At 32.5% G+C, this 19,873-nt stretch overlaps 1 protein-coding gene and 1 pseudogene across 2 annotated transcripts; both read right to left on the bottom strand.

The window, feature by feature from the left end:
- Nucleotides 1-1,616: 1,616 nt before the first annotated feature.
- On the bottom strand, nucleotides 1,617-5,750 carry LOC145583341 (protein RTF1 homolog pseudogene; annotated as a pseudogene). Its single transcript, XR_014100107.1, has 2 exons — nucleotides 5,658-5,750; nucleotides 1,617-3,828 (listed from the first exon to the last, which is right to left on the bottom strand). The product of XR_014100107.1 is annotated as a protein RTF1 homolog pseudogene (transcript).
- Nucleotides 5,751-11,447: 5,697 nt separating this feature from the next.
- Nucleotides 11,448-13,339, bottom strand: LOC145582525 (cytochrome P450 98A2-like). Its single transcript, XM_081639508.1, has 3 exons — nucleotides 12,844-13,339; nucleotides 12,274-12,647; nucleotides 11,448-12,092 (listed from the first exon to the last, which is right to left on the bottom strand). Exons 1-3 carry the CDS (start codon nucleotides 13,337-13,339, stop codon nucleotides 11,448-11,450), a joined length of 1,515 nt encoding a protein of 504 aa, XP_081495634.1.
- Nucleotides 13,340-19,873: the final 6,534 nt, after the last annotated feature.

Consider the following 19,873-nt stretch of genomic DNA (forward strand, 5'->3'; position numbering starts at 1 on the left):
CTTTCTTTGGCAAATACTTTTTTTTTGTTTTTTTTTTTTTGGGAGGTAAGTTAAGAATTAGGAGGTGTATATTTTGTCACGCAAAGGTCGTTAGATGAGTGACAATATGCTTTTGACTCGCTCTTGCATGTTAGTACCAACTAATTTAACTTGTGGTAAAATTTTAGTTGGTGATAAATTGAGGATTAAATGAGTCAAGACTAATCAAGTATAATTTGTAGTTCTCCATAATTAGTAGATAGTACTCCTACTTTTTCATTTCAACTTAGTTGACACGTATTAAATTGTTTCCATGAAAACTTTTAAAAGAAACCAAAATTCATAATTACGCTACTTTTTTTCTTAATTCTCAACATACCGTCCATGTGAACTAAATATTCCAACCTTTTTTTTTTTAAGTAAGTTGTATGAAACCACTAATTCAATTAAGTCGAGCAATCTTCTCTTCTCCAAAACAAATACATAGTAGATACAAATAGCAATTTTGCTTAGATTCGGCAAAAATAAAACTCCTACGTAGTATTTATAAAAGTTGGCATGGACGTATGCAAGGAATTTTATAAAATGGGGTGTAACTGTGGAACTTAGATTTGTTTTAGCATTTTCCATGTAAATTGCTCCACATATTACATTTGCCAATACATAAATAAATTCAATTATAAGTATCTCTAATTATTAATAAGTAAAAGTATAATAGACGTTGAGAAAAATCTGACAATACCTCACATGATTAGATTTTTTTTTCTTAAAAATTAGTCATAGAAAGATAGAAACCCAAAATAACTTGTCAATGCGAATACTCTACAAAGTCAAAATATGCCTCTAAAATTATTTGTATAAGGTGGCGAAGAGCTCAAAAACTTAAAAATGGATCAGATATTAGTATATTACAATTTAGTGTAATCCAAAATAGGTTCATAGAATAAATTGTTTTCTATATTAGTCTCATCTTTCATAAAATCATTACCCATTGTATTGTATAAATGTCACAATATTAATAGTAACAAAATAAGCCGACAATTTGCAAAGAACAATTTAACAGCAAATAAAATAGCCAACCTTATGTATGAAAATTTGTCAATAAAGGTATAAAAATGAAAAAATAAAAGATTATTAAAATGAAAAGCGGACAATATATTTGATAGAACTATGGAAGTGATATATAAAACACCCTTTTCTTTTACTCCAAAGTTGTCCCATACATATATGTCATATACCATGCAATATCAATGTCTTCTCTGTTAAAAGCTGACTATCTTATTATAGATCTCCCCACAAAAACCACCATAAATAAATAAATAAATAAAAATTTACCACCAAGAATATATAATATGTCGCATGTCACATGTCACATGTCACATGTTTATACTTTAGGCCAACAAACTTTCATCATTGTCTGACCATTTCAATATGTTTATGTGTGGGGGCTTAAAGTATCTAAGCTTTGGATACTCTCTTATTTGATTAAGTTTACTCTAGTTCTTAAATTAGCTGATAATTAAGGTTTCATAACTACTTAAACCCAAACTGCAAATAATTAGCTTGACTTTTTATAACAGACCTTCATGATCGATAAGCAGGCAATTGAAAATTTAACTCTAAACGCAACTGAACTAAGACGAGTTCTCATCTATTGAACAGAACAAAACTAATTCCGATTGCACATTACAGTCCAGTATCTTGGAAAAACATCAGTGCAACCAGGAAACTTCATACAGCAAGCACCGTAAAACTACCTGATGAGCTACTGATAACTTACCTAAAACATTAAAACTTACAGAGTACAGGTGGTCAAATCTGAACTACAGCAGAACCAAAAGAGAAGTTTATCAAAGCAACCCTCTCCTCCTCTTATAGTCACCCACTGAAAGAGTCAGAGAATGTGTTCTTCCGTTATCTACTGGAACTTGGCAGCCTATATTAGCTTCAATCTTCTGTTTTCTGGCCAAAAAGGCAGCTGCTGCCCCATATGCCCCCCCGAAACTCTCTAACAAAGACAGAGAAATGGGTAGCTTAAAATCATGCAGCGTGTTTGACTCTGTTCCTTGGTCCACTGGTGCTTTTGTATCCACCAATTTGCCTGCTCCAGCAGCAACCGCCAAAGCTGCAGTTGTAGCGCCCTTAGCATCACTGCTCTTGCTCTTCTCAGTGTTTGATACACTGACATCATTAACAACTTCAGCTGTTCCTACTCCAGTTGTTGCAGGCTTAGCTTCCTGCTTCGCATAATAGTTTGTAGACCTAGTCCATCTTCTCGAAAAAGGGTCATATCCAGCATCTCCAGGATTCAAACTCCGGTCTGCTGTTTTCGAGGACGAGACTCGGAAATTCTCAGCTCGATTCTTTTTGTTCATTTCCGCAAGCTTAAGTGCCTTTTTATCTAAATCTTGGCCTTGTCTGGCTTTTTCAAGTTCTTTTAGTCGGATTTTGATTCTTTCAACCTCATCAGCATCTTTATTGCACTCCGCATTTTCCAACTCTCTCCTCAATTTCTCCTTCTCAGCTGCAATGTTCATCGGCCTGGCTGAGACCGATTTCTTTTCATGCAACATTTGTTTCACTGTTTCAGCTGAGTAAACGAAACCATTTATTTTATCAATAGCATCCTGCTTCTCCAAAACTTCTTTAGTGTGTGGCATTCGACCACCACTACGGTCCACCTCTCTTCTCCATTCATTAAACTCTTCCAAGGTAGGTGGAGAGTCGGAAACTCTAGCCATCTGCCACCTTGCAGCAGAACGGTCACTGCCCCACACACAATGTAGGTACTTATGGGTTGTCTTATTCTCAAGCGTATATTTTCTGTTTGGATCAGAAGCATCAATGTTTTGAACCATGCATAACCTGTAAATGCTTCGGCCATCCTTCATCCCAATACCAACCCTGACAAAGCAACCGATGATCAACTCCTCAAAAAATGGTTCCATAAACCACTTTGCCAGTTTCGACCTCCGGATAGTAATATTCTTTATCTGTTCATATGTTGGAGTGTTTGAGATAGTACTGTCTCTATCTTCATCACTATAGTCCATTCTGCCACCTCCTGTCGACCCTTCATCATCACTGCGAGAATCACTTCCATTTTCACTCTCACTAGAGCTACCTGAGCTAGAAGAACCAACACCTTTCCTCTTCTTTGGAGAGTATTCCCTGGAAGCACGGCGTTCATGGCTCCCTCTCTGCTTCCCCTCTGGATCCCGCTTCATACGTCTCGCTTTCAATTCCTTCAAGGCATCAGCCTTGGCTGCTGAACGATCAGCATATCTGATAGAAGAACGCACTCCACGAGAAGAAGCAGGAGGTGAGATGTCTTTTGCAGATTGGGACTTTTTATCACTGCTCAATCTTGATCGCATCTGTTTGTGTAATTTTCTATCATCTATCTTTGCAGCCCTATCAGACAGAATCATCTCCCTCTCAAGTTCTGTCAACTTTGAAAGTTCCTCCCTATCATTTTCATCTTTGTAAAGGTCACTACCAACATCAGAATCACTGCTATAACCTTCACGATCAGATCCCCCACCTTTGCTATCCATATCATCACTACCGGGATCATCATTTCTATTCTTTGACCTTTTTTTTAAAGGAACTTGAGACCCAGACAGCTTTTTACCAGCATGTCCATGGTTATCATCTGACTCATCATCCTTGGAATCACTTCCATCATCTGAATACGAACCCTTGTGCCGACTTTTGGAAGTTGGATGAGACTGTTTATTTCTCTTGGATGCACCTGTTCGTCCTGCTGCCTCCAAGAGCATGTTCTCCAAGTCTGCCTCTGACATGACTGCTGTGATTTGTGAGAATAATTTGGTGGTGAACTATAAACTGCAAAAATACAAAAAATAAAACCATAAAGATACAAATTTCAAATTACAGACATGTAAAGGTTAATAATTAATAGTTCAATTCACAAAATTGATCCAACATAATATGGAGCTAGAAGACCTTTAACATAATAGCAATATACACGATAATAACGTAAACTTTATCAACAAAGTAGAACTTTTGTTGAAGAAGCTCAAGGATATGTCATGCAAAAACTGAAAGCTATAACAAATAACAATATCACTGTGAAAGGGCATATCGTATAACATTCAGCCAAAATTATCTCATAGTCTAATTATTCATATCTGAATCACTAAACTGTTAACTGTCAATGTATAAAAAAAATTTTAAAAAAAAAAAAAAAAAAAAAAAAAAAAAAAAAAAAAAAAACACTTTTAGGTCTATATTAAGCACGTGAAAACGAATACAATAATAAATTTTAAGGTCTATAATAAGTAATAAATTTAACAATATCTAGGTTTCATTTAATTTGATCCAACTTTTCTGTCAACTAAATTGAATAACTTTCAGATAACACAAGATCAATCCACATAACTTCCAGAGTTTACAATACTTGAAACATGGATGCATCAACAAAAAGGCAATATTCAGGGCAACAAAAGAATTTGGTTACAGAATTATTTGCATAGCAGCAACAGACTTTTGATGATGACATTATATATTATTGACATACTTCGTATACTGACTACTTTTTTTTAGAAGAAAATACTTCGTATAATGACTAATTACAACAGGAATCACAGAACCCAGGGTACAGAAATCAGAGGATACCAGGAACAGATTATATTAAACAGAAGTATGATCATAAACCAAAGCATAAAAGTATAAATATTATATCTACGCATAGCTACAAGCCCTACAAGAAAAGAAACGACAATTATGTTCCAGCAATCAATTTTAAGTTCAATTTTGTAGAAATTGACATCAAAACATCCCCTAACAATGCAAATATTATTACAGCCAATTAAAACATACAAGAAACAACTTAATCAAAGAGAAAATGGAGAGAATTCAATTAGGGATGCAATCCTTGAAAACAGCCTAAATAGGAGTAGGATCGGTTTGAGCACGAATCTAGACAAGCCTCAAACAAAACTTGGCTTGGCTCTTGTAGGCTTAAAAGGTTTGGACTCGGATTGTGTGCTCGATTAGGCTCGAAAAATACGACACATTAGCTACCAAATTTGACACAGGTTCAAAAAAATCACATAAATTGTTCTTGCTTGAGAATATCAACGCAAGTTGCACATATTAGCAACAAAAAATTTATCTCAAATATCAAATCAGGCTCGAAAAATCACATAATATTGTTCTTGCTAAGATATACTTGTATATCAGAGTAAATTGGAAATTTTCAATTAAATTCGATTCAATTATCAAATTAGGCTCAAATAAAACTGCTTTCGCTTAAAATTATCAACGCAAATTGCGCACATTAGCAACAAAATTTAACTCAAATATCAAATTAGGCTCGAAAAATCACATAATATTGTTCTTGCTAAGATATATATCAACGTAAATTGCAAATTCCAATTAAATTTGATTCGATTATCAAATTAGGCTCAAATAAACTGCTTTCGCTTAAAAATATCAACGTAAATTGCACAATGCAAATTCCTAGCAACAAAAATCGCTCGATATAGGCATTCACACCTCCAGTAATAATAATCAACGGTTTAATTATTCAGCATAGAAGAACCCTAATTTGATTATACTGCCAATTAAATTTAAAAAAAAAACGTGAAATTAAACCCTAGATTGTGAAATTGATATTCAATATTTAAAAAGAAAAAAGGAAAACAACTTACCTTAGATGATGAATCAATGGAGAAAGGAAGAAGAAAGTGGGTTGAATAGAGAGAAAGCTGAGAGAAAGCTGAGAGAAAGCTTCAATGGAGGAGAGAGTGAGTGCAGCGTAAATAAAAGTAAAAAAAAAACTCCAAAAGAGGTAAAAAAAAGATTACGATTAATGACACCAATTTAATACCGGGGGGGGGGGGGGGGGGGGGAATGTTAAGATTGTTAACCGTAAGACGTAATACTTTCACTTTTAAAGTTTAAACTATAGATATGAAAAAGTATAGTTATGAATTATGATGGATCTTATTAAATTCGATTTAATATGTACTAGTGTACTACACCCCTCAGGCGTTAGATAAATATTTAAAATATTTCCTATAATGGTATTAATTTAGGAATGAATGTTAAAATCATGCACCAATTGGTGTAATTATTGTTTATTTTAATTCAATATTTTGGCTTTTAGTTACTTATTGAACATTTCAATGCCCCTCGGGACGCGCGTTTGTTGGCTTTTGGTTGAGATGGTCCTTTAATCTATTAAACTATTACTAAAATAGAAGATGTTGATGTCACTACTGTCCACGTGTCGCTCTCTTGATAAAAATTTCCCCTCCTATATGCAATGATGATGTCATTTTGTTTTGTTTTGTAGAGCTATCGTATTTAACATTTTTGAAATTTAAATATTAGAAGATTCTACCTTACAACTAAAACGGATTATCATTTTATCATAGGAAATTGAAACAATTTAAATAGCACACTAATAAATGACCTCCTGCATTGAACAATGAATTAGACGACGTCGAACAAATACTATATCATAATTTTGAAGAAAATAAAAGATTTTAAATTACAAAATGTACGTAATTCTTATTTATATTCATGTATAATAGCAATTTATTATTAAAATTTACAAATTAAAAATTTATTTTTTATAAACCGTGCATCTACATACGACGTGCTATGAAACATATGAAATTGGTTCAATTTCGCATATTATATAATCTTCAAATTTGGATTTTTTTTTACCTTTTCAGACTCGAAAAGAAAATAACTTATTGTTTTTACCATGGGCCCCCATGACACCTCGAAAGACCATTTTGATGGTTGAAACCACCTACTTTGCCTTTATACCGCCAATTAAATCGTTTATGTACGCTAATTCTAGAATTAACTCAAGATCACCATATATGAGCGTATATGTGATCAATTAGGGATCTTATATGGTTCCAAACAACATATATGACATTGGGATTCATCACTCTCACCTCGAGAAATTTCGACACCAAGCCCTTAAACCTCCTTTGGTTTAAAATTAAAGTATAAATTATACCTTCAATTTTGACCACTTAATTTTTCCGCGTCAGGAAAGGAATTGAAACAAGTTAGTGTGCTTCTCATGGAGCCCACGCCACTATGCATAAGGCCATTTGAGTGTTTGGTATATTGTCCGCTTTAACTTCTACACTTTCTTTCACTTTTTCAAGGTCACCCTAAACCTTTATGTGACTGATTAGTGGTTGCAAATTGTTCTGAACAACATTATATAATCATGGAATGAATTCTGTATAATCTAGAGACTTTTACGTTTTAATATTAATTTCAAAAACCGAGCATGAGTTGAAAATTATCTAGAATCTATAAATTATCATACATGCAGTTTCAAATTCATGCAAGCTAGCTAATACGAAGTATATCATACAATGACAGACTTGTTCAAGTAATTAAAGTTAAAAATAGATTAGCACAAATGTCTCCAACATTGTCAAGTAGCCATATCACTTCCGAGAGGTCTTGCAGTCTTCCATCGTTGCTCAAGCCTCGATTGGCAAGGGATTGTTGAATGCTTGTTGCATAGTTATCTCTAAATGTGTCGTCGCGTGTCCATCTTGACATGAACTCCTCGTTCTAAACATGTATGTATACGAACGTACACACAAAAAACAAATCAAACAACACGTACACTTAATAAGAATGGGAGCTTAACCAAAAGGCCAAAGAATTAAGATTAGTTGTGTAACTAACGTTTTTGCAAGATAATTCTTCAAGTGATACCAGATCTTTCTTTGTTACAAGCTCCTTGACCTTTTCTTGTAGTTTGCAAAACTTACCGTTAAGAGCAAGCTGTCATAATGAACAAGAAAAAGTGTTAGTATCTATAAATAAAGGGATTTTCTAATGTGTGCCCATGAACATATGATTTAACTATATAGTTAAATACTACTCGTAATAAATATGATCGAAAGTAGAATGTAACATATATAGTTTAATAATACCTCCTCTTTCATTTGAATTTGAAGTTTCAAAATGGACGCAGTGGCCTTTTCTTCCTCTTGCTTCACAATGTCGTACCTCTTTTCAAGAGGTGTAAGTTGCATTTGTATTTTAACAACTTGTTGTTCAACTTCTGCCTGTTTTTGTTCATTCTCATAGTTTGGATCTACTTCTTCCCTGAGTCTATTCACACATTTCTATATTGTTGAGACAAAGAGAAAGCTCAATACAATTAGTAAGATAGACCTAACTTCCACTACACGTGTATAAAAGGAATTACTTGGCCATATGAAGTAAAAGGGTTCATTTGGCGTCATTGTGGTTTTTTGTTTTTCAAAATCATATAATTAAAATCGTGATGATTTTGAAAACTGACAACAGAATAGTGCAAATATCTTTTTTCTTATTTCTTGTTTTTGGTTTTTTGCTTTTAAAAAAATAAAAAAATGAAAACAAAATACAATGCCAAACAAGCCTTTTTCAATTACAGCGTGTTGTAAGTATTAGAGTTCAAAGAAAGTACATAGAATAGGAGAGAGTATAAAATCTTACTTGAATCTCACGTTTCAAATCGTACTTAGAAAGACCATAACCATAACCATAAATATAAGGCCAATGTTCATGACTAGTTGTTGCTTTCGGGATTTTAGCTTTGGCTTGTTTAACTTCGGGCTCGAGCAATTCCCTTCTCCTTTCAAGAGGTTCAAGCTCTTTGAGGATTTGTTTCTCGGTCGCCTAATTAGTCTTCCCATGACCTACTTGCACTCTCAATTTCTCAATTTTTTCCATGATTTCATCCAATTCTATGTCCGGGTTCGATTCCTCTTCGAGATCTTCATTCTGTACTCGATGTATATAACCATTATTCAAAAGATCGTTAGATTGTCTCTCCAATAAGGTTGTATTTATAAACGATATAAACAGAAATATTTTTATTTGATTCAATATCTCATGTACTTGATAAAATCGAATCTCTTTTATTTATAGATATTTATGACTTTTAATTAATAAATAAATTAATTAGACTATTAAAAAAATGTCATTTGGTAAGATGTTGATTTTATGAGTTTGTGTATATTTTATTGGCTCTCTTTATGATACAAAAAAAAAATAAAAAATAAAAAATAAAAAAAATCGAGCTAAATAGTAACTAGTATTGCTTACAATTGCCTCAGGCCAATGCTTCAACAGTAATCTTCGGTATTTCTTGATATCACGCTCGATATAATGGCGATAATATTTACATCTTCCATTAAATTTATTGTCTGGATCCAATAAACTTATATTTTCCTGAAAATAAAAAAAAAATAAAAAAATACTCCGTATAAGAGCAAGATTAGTCCTTAAGACTCAGGATGACATCATCATTTTTTGATTTTGTGATCTTAAGACAAGACTTTGTTTTTTTAATGCATTTAAGAAGCTAAGTCTTAATAAAATCTGAAGTGGAGTCTTGAAAACTCAAGACTCAACTTCAAACTCAATTTAACACTCAATTAATTTTTTTTTTATAAAAAAGAAACTTTAATAATTTAATTTACATGTAAAAAAATGAGTCTAAGCGATTGAAGAGATAAATTTTATCGAGTCTTAAGAATCTTAGCATAATTATAAATTAGAAAAAAAATTAAACTTAATCTAAAAAGCTGATGTGACAATGGATTAAAGTCTTAAGATGAGACTGCGCTAATCTTGCTCTAAGTTAATTTTATCAAAAAAACAACTATCCAAATTACTGAAATTACCAATTCTCATGATTTTTCATTACCTCAGTTTTATTTTGTCAACCAAATGAGGCCTAATACTTCGTGGATTACTATAGACCACAAAAGTAAAGACGGGAATAAAAAGAACCTAAGAACTAGAAAGTACCTTTAAGGGTCGTGTTCTATTAAACAAACATGTTTTCTCCTTTCGAAGTTGTTTCCTCAATTCCTTGGCTATATTTAGGTCGACTTCCAAATCAGAATTTAGGTGATACTTCTCTATTTTGGCAAAATAAAATTGATGAACTGATTTATTTGGTTGTTGATCGTCATCAATATCACCTATTTTTGCATTTTCTGGCATTTCTGTCAATAAAAACGATATAATAATAAAAATCATGATACAATCAAATATAAAACCATTTAATTATACATCTATCAATATGATATAATAGCGAGAAATCATAATCGTAGTTAGTTAAGGAATAATACCTTCAAACGCCATTGATTACTTGGATTTTCTGAGTAACTTGTTATGCCTTAGCCTTCCAAATTGATAATTGGTATTTGTAGTGTCTGTCACCGAATTTGGAAGACGGTTTTTGGGAAAAGGGAAAAGAAAAGAAAGAGAGAGAGAAAAAACCCTAAAACCAATATACAATATTTGACACTTGAGATACCCTAATAAATTTATCCTTTAAAAAAAAAATAACAAAAAAACCCTAAGGCCTTGTTTGGTTGATATGAAAATGTTTCTTATTACGGGTAAATACATATATAAATGCTTGATAATTTTTTATGTTTGTCTTTGGGGTATATTCGTCTTTTTTGGAAATAGTTTGGGGTAGAGTTTAATTAATTTTACAACATGCCTAATAAGTTATCAAAGTTTACGAGTTAAATGTTAGACTTGCCGAGGAAACTTTAATGAGAATTTGACACACACACTTTGATTGAGATATCGAAGCTCACAAACTACTTCAATGGAGGAACGGAATCTCACGAGCATCTTCACTTAAGGAGGACGACAAATCCTATCCTTTGAGTTAACCATGCACTATGTTTCTCCATTTTTCTTAGGGTTTTTGTTTAATAATTTGACGATGAAATTGCCGGAAATGGTTTTTGGGGCTAGTCTCCATTGAAGTGGCTTGAAGCTGTCTATCCTCCATTGAAGTTGCTCATAGGATCTTGTTTTTGACGCAATCAAGAAATGGATGTCTCCATTCGATCCCTTTCCAGTTGCATCCCACCTGCATCTTATGGATTTTTTTTTTAATTTTTTTTTATTCGTGTACTTCCTCTTATTTACAAGAATGCCATATGATAAACAAAGCATGTTTATCTAGCAGATTAACCTTGGGCCTTCTTCTTACCTATATTTATAAAATTAATATTTATTAAAATTGAGACCCACTTTAAAATAATTTTCCTCTTTATATTGGTTAGTAGTAGATAGATGAATTTTAGGTTACTACCTATCCTATAAAATTATTAATTGATTGATATTGGTCAACAATTAATTATTGATTAAATCTTTGCAAGGTAGAGAGAGTGAGGGATAACTCAAGTGGTTAGAGCTTTCCTTCCAATTGTAGGAGATCCTGAGATCAATTCTCACTCCCGCCCTTATGGCTCTCTAAACACCAAAAAAAAATCGTTACAAGGTATTTTTTTAAATTGTTTAGTAAATATATAAAAGTAATACGAGGTAAATTCCAAATAATGACTTACAAGTGACTCAACCAAATGAAAATCATTGTCAAAGAGAGACATTTTACATGTGTAAATTCGTTGAAAATATGTTCCCGCAAACTATATATGTGTCCAAATTCGTTTGTACAAATGTCTTGGCAACTTTGGAAGTGGAACAAGTTGCAAAGGAGATGCCATATAAGTGACAATTCCCGGAGCCTCAGACATATTGATCACTTCAAGTTGATTTCCAATAGGAATATCCCAATCAAAGTGGTGCAAAAGATGTCCCAACATCAACGTAACCAAATTTAACCCTAATTGTGCTCCCGGGCAAACCCGACGACCCGCCCCAAACGGTAACATCCGAAAATTATGACCCTTTAAGTCAACGTCGTTTTCAAAGAACCGTTCTGGCCAAAACTCAAGTGGGTTGGGCCAAATAGATGGGTCGCGACCCAAGGCCCAAACATTCACAAAGACGATTGTATCCTTAGGGACGTCATAGCCACCAATCTTGGCATGGGTCTGGGCGCGATGAGGTAGCAATAGTGGGGTCGGTGGGTGCAACCTTAGGGCCTCCTTGACTATGGCTTGTAAGTAAGGAATCCTTGGAAAATCTTCTTCAGTCATAATTCTTTCTTGTCCAATTGCATTGTTTAATTCATATTGGGCCTTTTGTAAGACCCTTGGATGCCTTACTAGTTCAGCCATGGCCCATTCCACTACTATAGCTACTGTATCTTTACCAGCAATAATCATGTCCTACAAACAACAAATTAAAAATGTATCAATAATTATTTTCTAATTACCTAATTAATTGGGTAGAATAAAAGTAGTCCTATAATCTAATACGAAGTACAACACATTGTGTAAACTAATAAAAAAATGTTGTTTAAGTAAAATAATATTTAGGGACGAAAAGAGTAAAAACTACAGAACTTACCCAAAGGAGTCCAATGATAGTCTCTTCATTAAGATCATACTCATCCTTACAAAAGATCAAAGCATCTACAAAATGAAGCTTGTTATCGTTCTCCATGAAACGTTTCATAAAGTTTCCCAAGCGATCTTCATGCTTGTTCAAGACTTGATCTTCAAACATATGTTGCAACCATTGGATGCCCAACATTAAAATATTTGTCCTCTTGAAATTGTTCAACTCAAGTAAAATGTTCATCAATTCCCTTCCTAATTGCCCTTCAAATTCACCTTTGGAGTTGATAAATCTCTTTCCTAATACTATCCTTGTTATGTGGTTTAATGCTGCTTCTCCCACGTATTTCCTAAGTATTAGAGCACCTTTCTCATGATTTTCTTCTGAAAAAATCAACACATTAATTTGACATGGTTTTACTCAGGAATTATAAGGACCTAATTTGGCTAATTACATACTCGGTTGGTTAAAGTCTGGACTCTTGAGCGATACATGAAATTAAATCTCATATACATCATTGTCTTTGAAGCTTTCTTTACAACTTAAAGAAACAAGTTAATTTTAGGCAGAAGTACATACCTAAATAATCTGTGGCACTTTTGTAAATAGACTCGATCATGGCGGTGACTTCGTCTTTTCGAATGGGCTTAAAGGCCTCAATTTTCTTACTAGTAAATAATTCAAGTGTACAAACTTTTCTAACCTTGACATAATGAGGCCCATAATCAGCCCAAGTAAGGTCCATCCCATCTCTAGCAAAGTTTAATTTGGATTTAATCCTAATCCTATTAGCCAACTCTTGATCATTCTCTTTCAACACTTCCTTAGCCAACTCTGAGCTTGAAACCACAACAACCAATTTGGACCCGAACCACACCGATACTATCGGGCCGTAAACTTGAGCCCATTCATAGAAACACCGAAATTGGACGGGCTTAATTTTATAAAGGTTTCCTATAATGGGCCACGGTCTCGGGCCCGGCGGGAGGTTGAATTTGAGCCGTTGGATGATGATGTTGCATGTTAAGAGGATGGTTAAGATGATTGATAAGGTGAAAAATAGTAGAATAGCCATTTTTTAAGGTTGTTAGAGAAACTAAGTTTGCATAATATAGAGGAGAGAAAGGCAGTATAACATAGTTGTTAGTCATGAGTTTTGGCTTGTCAAAAGTATTAAAATTAGATTTCTAGGAAGTAGCAAGAATGCAAGATTTGTGACCATAGGATTCGCTCTTGTATTCAATGCACTTGAACATACACAGATTTCTTTGATTGTTTTTTTTTTTTTCCTTTTTTCTTTTTGGTGTTTAGAGAGCCACAGGGGTAGGGGTGAGGGTGATAATCGATCTCAAGATCTCCTGAAACCGGGAGGTAATAACTTGAGTTATAACTCACTTTCTAAATTTCTTTGTTTGTTATCATGTGTTTCGTATTAGAATGCACCTGTGTTAACGGGGAGGTTAGTGGGGAATTGGGGATACATAGTTATTAGTGAGGTACTTTGATTGATTGAATAATTTTTTTCTTAAGATTCTATAAATTTGAGTTATCTTTTGTATCTTAGAAATGTCAAACATTAGCCTAAGTTTGCTAGCTAAAATGCTAAATATATCGAGTATACTATTTTCCGATATGCTAGACTTGTATCTTGCGTTGTAATGAGCGCAATCTAAGCAATTCATTCCATTATCTATTCCTGGCCACTTTGCTTGGTTGAGTAAAATGCATTTTTAGGGATTCACCTTCCGTGCTTTTCTTCGTTTGGGGACTCACCTTTCACTTTTCATCATTTAGGGTTATCGGTCACCAAAATTCAAAAAACCGGTTACTTTATAAAAAAAAATTCCCCCTAAATTTATTGATTACAACTGTCAAAGAGATAAAATTATGAATATAAAATTAATCTATAGTCCTTGACTCTACAAAAAAAATACATTGCAGAAGAAAACCCCAAAATGCTAAAAGATTTTTTTTTTTTTTGAGGAAAATGTTTAAAGATACTACAGAACCCAAAACGTTAAAATTGTAACTGGATAACCCCAAAATGTTAAAATTTTTTTGCAAAAATATAAAAATAAAAAATGTATATGAGTAATGAGAATTTTTAAAAACAAATAATATTTTGATTAAAAAAAAAAAAAACCCATAGCATATATTGTACAAAGCTGATGAGTTTACCTCAAGTTTGATTTATTTTGTAACTTCTCATATTATTAATTGAGAAAATACAGGTTTATAAGTTGCAAGTTGCTTGACTTTAATCTAACCTAGGTTATTTTAATTAGCAGTGTTTTATTTTATTAGTAGGAGGAGGAGTTTGTGTCATTATTTTTATTTAGTTGTACTATAAAAAAAAATAAAAAAAAAACTTCATCGGAAAACTTTTAATACAAACCGGCATTCCCCAAACGATGAAAAGTGAAAGGTGAGTCCCCAGACGCTGAAAAGTATGGAAGGTGAATCCCCTAAAATGCATTTTACTCTTGCTTGGTCCTTTAAAAAAAAAAAACGATATCTATCAATTATACAGAGTTAATTCAATTAAAATAATTTGAATTCAGTTAATATGAGTTAATTTAAGTCAGCAAAATTAAGTCAAGTCGGAAAATATAAGTAACCTTAGAAAGCTAGTTGAGTGGATTGTTATGAATTAGTCAAAGGGTATATTATGGGTGTTAGTGGGTCATGTATTCTCTTTGTATTGTCAGTGGGTAAATCTAGCCTTAAAGATAGGATTTTTAGTTAGCATTATTTACTATTTAAAGGATTGATGTACTTAATCAGTATTATTGTAATTTCAAAGTCTTTTGTTATATCTATCTTTTCTTTGTTCTTCTATCTTTAAACTTCAACAAGCGAAACAATCAAATAATTCTAAAGAAATTTCAAATAAACTTGTACAATATTATCATTCATTATATATATATATATATATATATATATATATATATATATATATATATCAACATACATACGGAGTATTATACAAAGGTAGATATATGGAAGACAATTTATATTTAAAAGGTACAAATTATGATTTTCCATGTGTCGGATCACCAAGTTTCAACGTTTTGATATTCAAAATTTGACTAAGTTTCGAGACTTCTATTGATAGCATCATACTTCTTTCGTAGTTCGCTCTAAATAGATTGTCTTTGTTCCATTGAGACATGAATTCATCAACCTAATTTTGTTCATAACAAAATATATTAAAGATTATAAACAAGCAATACTCACACATTATTAATTTTTCCAATTGGAAAGGTTGTAAGAAATTAAAAATCTTATAATTGGAAAAGGTAGTAACCTGTTTAGGGCATAATTCTTCAAGTGCTACCAAATCTTTCTTGGTCGCGAGCTCCTTGGCATGAAATAGTAGTTTCGTATTATCATTGTATCGAACAATCTGCTACGACTTAAAGTGATTATGTTCTATCACATATAGTTTAGGATTATCACGTCATTTGTTACAAGTTATGTCGTAGATATATAATTATTGTACGAAAAAATAATGAAGCTAAGAGGATATAAGAAGATGCAACTATATAAATTACTTCCTCCGTTTTTATTTACTTGCTACACACCTCTTTGAGACGCATTTTAAGAAAGATATTAGACTAGGTAAAAGGATAAATAAAATCACTAAATTTTACCACCTATAAGAAGAAAGGGATAAGTTGCTATGGTTAAAATTTCATAGCTTAATTAATTAATTTACCTAATTTAATCAACTCATCGAAAAACGTGATAAAAGGTGTGTTGCAACTATTAAAAAACAGAGGAAGTACATATTAAACGTTACCTGATCATTTAGGTGCTTCTGGGCAATTAAAATGTATTCATTCAGTTTAACTCTCTTTTTGTTGATTTCAACTAGTTTTTCTTCCAAAGACATAATCTCCTTTGCTAATTCATCATTTTGTTGTTCCACTTTTCTTTTTCTCTCCTGTCCATCTTTTATTTCAAAACCCTTCTACAATAAGTACATAGAAATATAGAATCATCAAATATTTTTTTTTTCTTCAGGAAAAATGGTTAAATGTATAATCAGGAAATACTTATAAGTCAACTTATATTATTGATACTAATATACTTCGTATGAACATGACAACATGAATGGCAAGTTGCAATAATGTACTTAATAAAAAAATTAGCAACAAATCAATATAGTAGTATTATTGACTTGAGCAAGCTAAGGAAATTTTCAATGTACAAAAGAATAGGCCAGACTATGACTTACCATGATCTTTTTATCTCCACTATGTCTATGAGTTAGACACTTAAAGTAACTTGCATGTTAATTAGAGGTCGCCATTGCATGTTAATTAGAGGTCGACTTTGTGACTTCAAGGTAAAATTTTAACTAGCTATATGCTTGGGATGTATGAATGTACCATGTAACTTCTAACTATAAATAAAACTATTTGTTGTACTTGTACTTTTATAAATTTTAATTAATATGTAATTAGACTAATTACTTATATTTAGGGTCAAAGTAGCTTGCATATTAGCAAATATGTCAAATTTGACTATTATATCAGTTATTATAGAACGGGAGAAGTTATAACAAAAGATAAAAGAATTCTTAAGCTTATATTATTAAGGTCTTACCTGAATACATTGCTGTATAATTTTTTTAGAGCACCTTGTTTCAACATGATTACATAGTTGCTCCTTCTTCCTTTGCAATTCTTTAAGCTCCTTAATTATCCTTTTTTCACTTGCTATATTTTTACTACCATGTGTAAATTGGTAGCTCAATTTTTAATTTTCTTATCAATATTTATAGAGGGTTCCGAATCCGAGTGTGAATCCTACCAAGAGAAAGGAATCAAGAAAAAAAAAATAGTTAAATACGGAGGAATACTACGTACTCATTTTTCTTTTTGTTTGATAAACCATAAATCCACGCACAATCATTTCTTAATTCTTAATTCTTACAAGTTACAATGTTTAACTCTATAATAAACTCTACTGCCATAATTGTTCGTTTAAGTGTTCTATATAATTTTTCTAAAACTCGGTGTAAAAGCTAGCGTGTCACTATTTCTTAATTATTATCATAATTATTTATAATAAATAATTCATTGGTAGAGAATACGGAGTATATTATACTCCGTATGTCAAATAAATTGCTATATACTTGTATAAGGTTTTGCAATTCTTACATTGCCCTCACGTAGTCGAGCGTCAAGCTCCCTTTTCCAACTCTCAAGATTACACATTGTATTGTAGTCACTATACCACCTCAACTTGTTACTTTCCTTACGTATACTATCCTGCAAGTAAATAAATGTACATTTATGTTTGGTAAATAAAGTTGGCCATCAAAATCACCAAATAATTACAAGCTAATGTAAATCATGCATATTAAATAATTAGAGAAAAATCTGGTTGTAAGGTAGCTCAAATGGTAAGCTACCCCGACCTTTGTTTAAGGCCACATCATATTCTGAATTAAGTCTCAATGCATAGGGAGTCACAAAGATAAATGGATTGACTTATTAGTAATTCAAATAGGCGAGTTAGGCCCCGGCCCATGTGTATCCTTGAAAACAATAAAATAATAGATTAAGTTAAATGATGCATGTATACATGTACCTTCATAGAGCTTATATCATCCAAGATAATTCTTTTTGCCTCGATCATTTTATTGTTTAACTCCTTGGCCTTTTGGATTTCTTCTTTCAATGCTGGAAATTTAACAAAGTAAAATTGATGTATGTTTATTTTTGAGTTGTTGAAAAATTCAGCCGCTTGAACATCTTCCATTAGATATGATAAAGAAAACAAAAAATTGAATAAGTTGGGTGATTAATGATATTTTAGCCCAACAAAGTTGTATATGTATACATATATATGTATGAAAGAATTGAACAAGTAATTGTGATTTAGATATTTAAGTTTAATAATTCAAAGGTTGAATTAGGACTTGCAGTTCACGACAAGAAATAATTAGTCAATGATTAGGAAGCAATTATTTATAATTCAATAAAGCTTAAAAAAGGGGTTTTTTGTGTGGCCAACCACACATTACTTGAGTTATTCGGTCAAGGGTTACTTGAGTTACTCCTGACCAAGTAACCCCTGTAACTTTTGACCGAGTAGCCCCACAAGAAACCCCTGACCAAACCCCTTAAGTAACCCTTGACCGAGTAATTCGAATAATCCCGCGATTAAACCTGAGTAATCTCTGACCGAGTAACCCTTAATCGTGTAACCCCTGACCAAACCCCTCAAGTAACCTCTGATCGAATAATTCGAGTAACCCCTGACCGAATAAGTCGAGTAATTCTGGCCACACAGTACATGTGGCCAGCAACATATAAAAATTTGCCAAATTGCAATTGTTGAAATTTGAAAAACTAAAAATAAAATTTAAAAGAGGGTATTTGAAAAATGAACACCGACTCAAATATCGTGTTATTAAGTTTGGACTTTAGGTGTCATATATAACCGCGGATTATATCAATCAAGAAAGCTAGGGCATACCGGCATAAACAAGGTACATACTCGGAAATCTCAACCTATCAATTTAATGGCGTTTGAAATTGAAGGTACTATTCATTGAATATATGAAATTAATCGGTAGAAATTATCTTGATCTTTAATTTGATTATCATAATTATTGCTATATTATAAATTTGTCGTTACATACAGAAAATAAAACATCAAATGACCAACAACCAATTGCGTTGGTTGAGAGATATTTGGAAGCAAACCTAAACATAGCCAAGGAATTAAGAAAACAACTTCGTGAGGAAAAATCACATTTGCTTCCAAAAATACGATCCTTAGAGGTATGTACTCCCTATGTTCCTTTTTGTTCTCATATTTTACGGCCTCAAATGATTAACGTGCTTTATACATTGAAAGGATTAGAACATGTTATTTAAGATGCGCCTTTAATTAATACAAAAAGGTTCGATCATATTTGTGATTATTTGTAGGAGAAAGTAAGAGTATTAAATCAGAGCAATGCAGCTCCTGGTGATAGCGGTAGTTGGGTCATTTGGCGCACCCGCAATATTGAAAAATTCCGAGAATTGCTTTGGAAGCATTGGCCCGAAACCATTGTAAGCAATGCTAAAAAATTACTTCGTATTATTTATTTTTGTTAAAATTAGACAAGAAATATTTAGAACTGCTGAGAGTCCGGTATAACTCAGGTGGTTAGAGATTCCCTCCACATCGATTTCATCACCTGTCCTTATGGTGATTAGTGGGAATTAAAAGAGAATGATGAATTTAAATTGGAATTATGCATGGTGTTTAAGTAATGAAGATTGTTTAACATGTATGGAAAAGGAAAAAAGTAAAAAAAGATGATGAAATGTTGGCGAATACATTAATTAAATAATTTACCAAATAAGAGGAGTTTTTTTTGAACCTTTATTAATCGTGAAATAGGAAGAACAAAAAGGATTGGAAATCGTGAAATAGGAAGAACAAAAAGGATTGAAAGGAGTAATTCTGAATAGATTTCAAGTATTTCAAACATATTTCTACAATTATTAGCTACTATATTTATCTCAACTTTTGCCTAAATTTCCTTTGTCTTTGTCTTTCTACCATATACTTCGGACTTCGTATATGCGGAGTAGTATAC

The sequence above is a fragment of the Chenopodium album genome, chromosome 15 (genome assembly GCF_948465745.1).
Source record: "Chenopodium album chromosome 15, dcCheAlbu1.1, whole genome shotgun sequence".
In the NCBI taxonomy this organism is placed as follows: Eukaryota; Viridiplantae; Streptophyta; class Magnoliopsida; order Caryophyllales; family Amaranthaceae; genus Chenopodium; species Chenopodium album.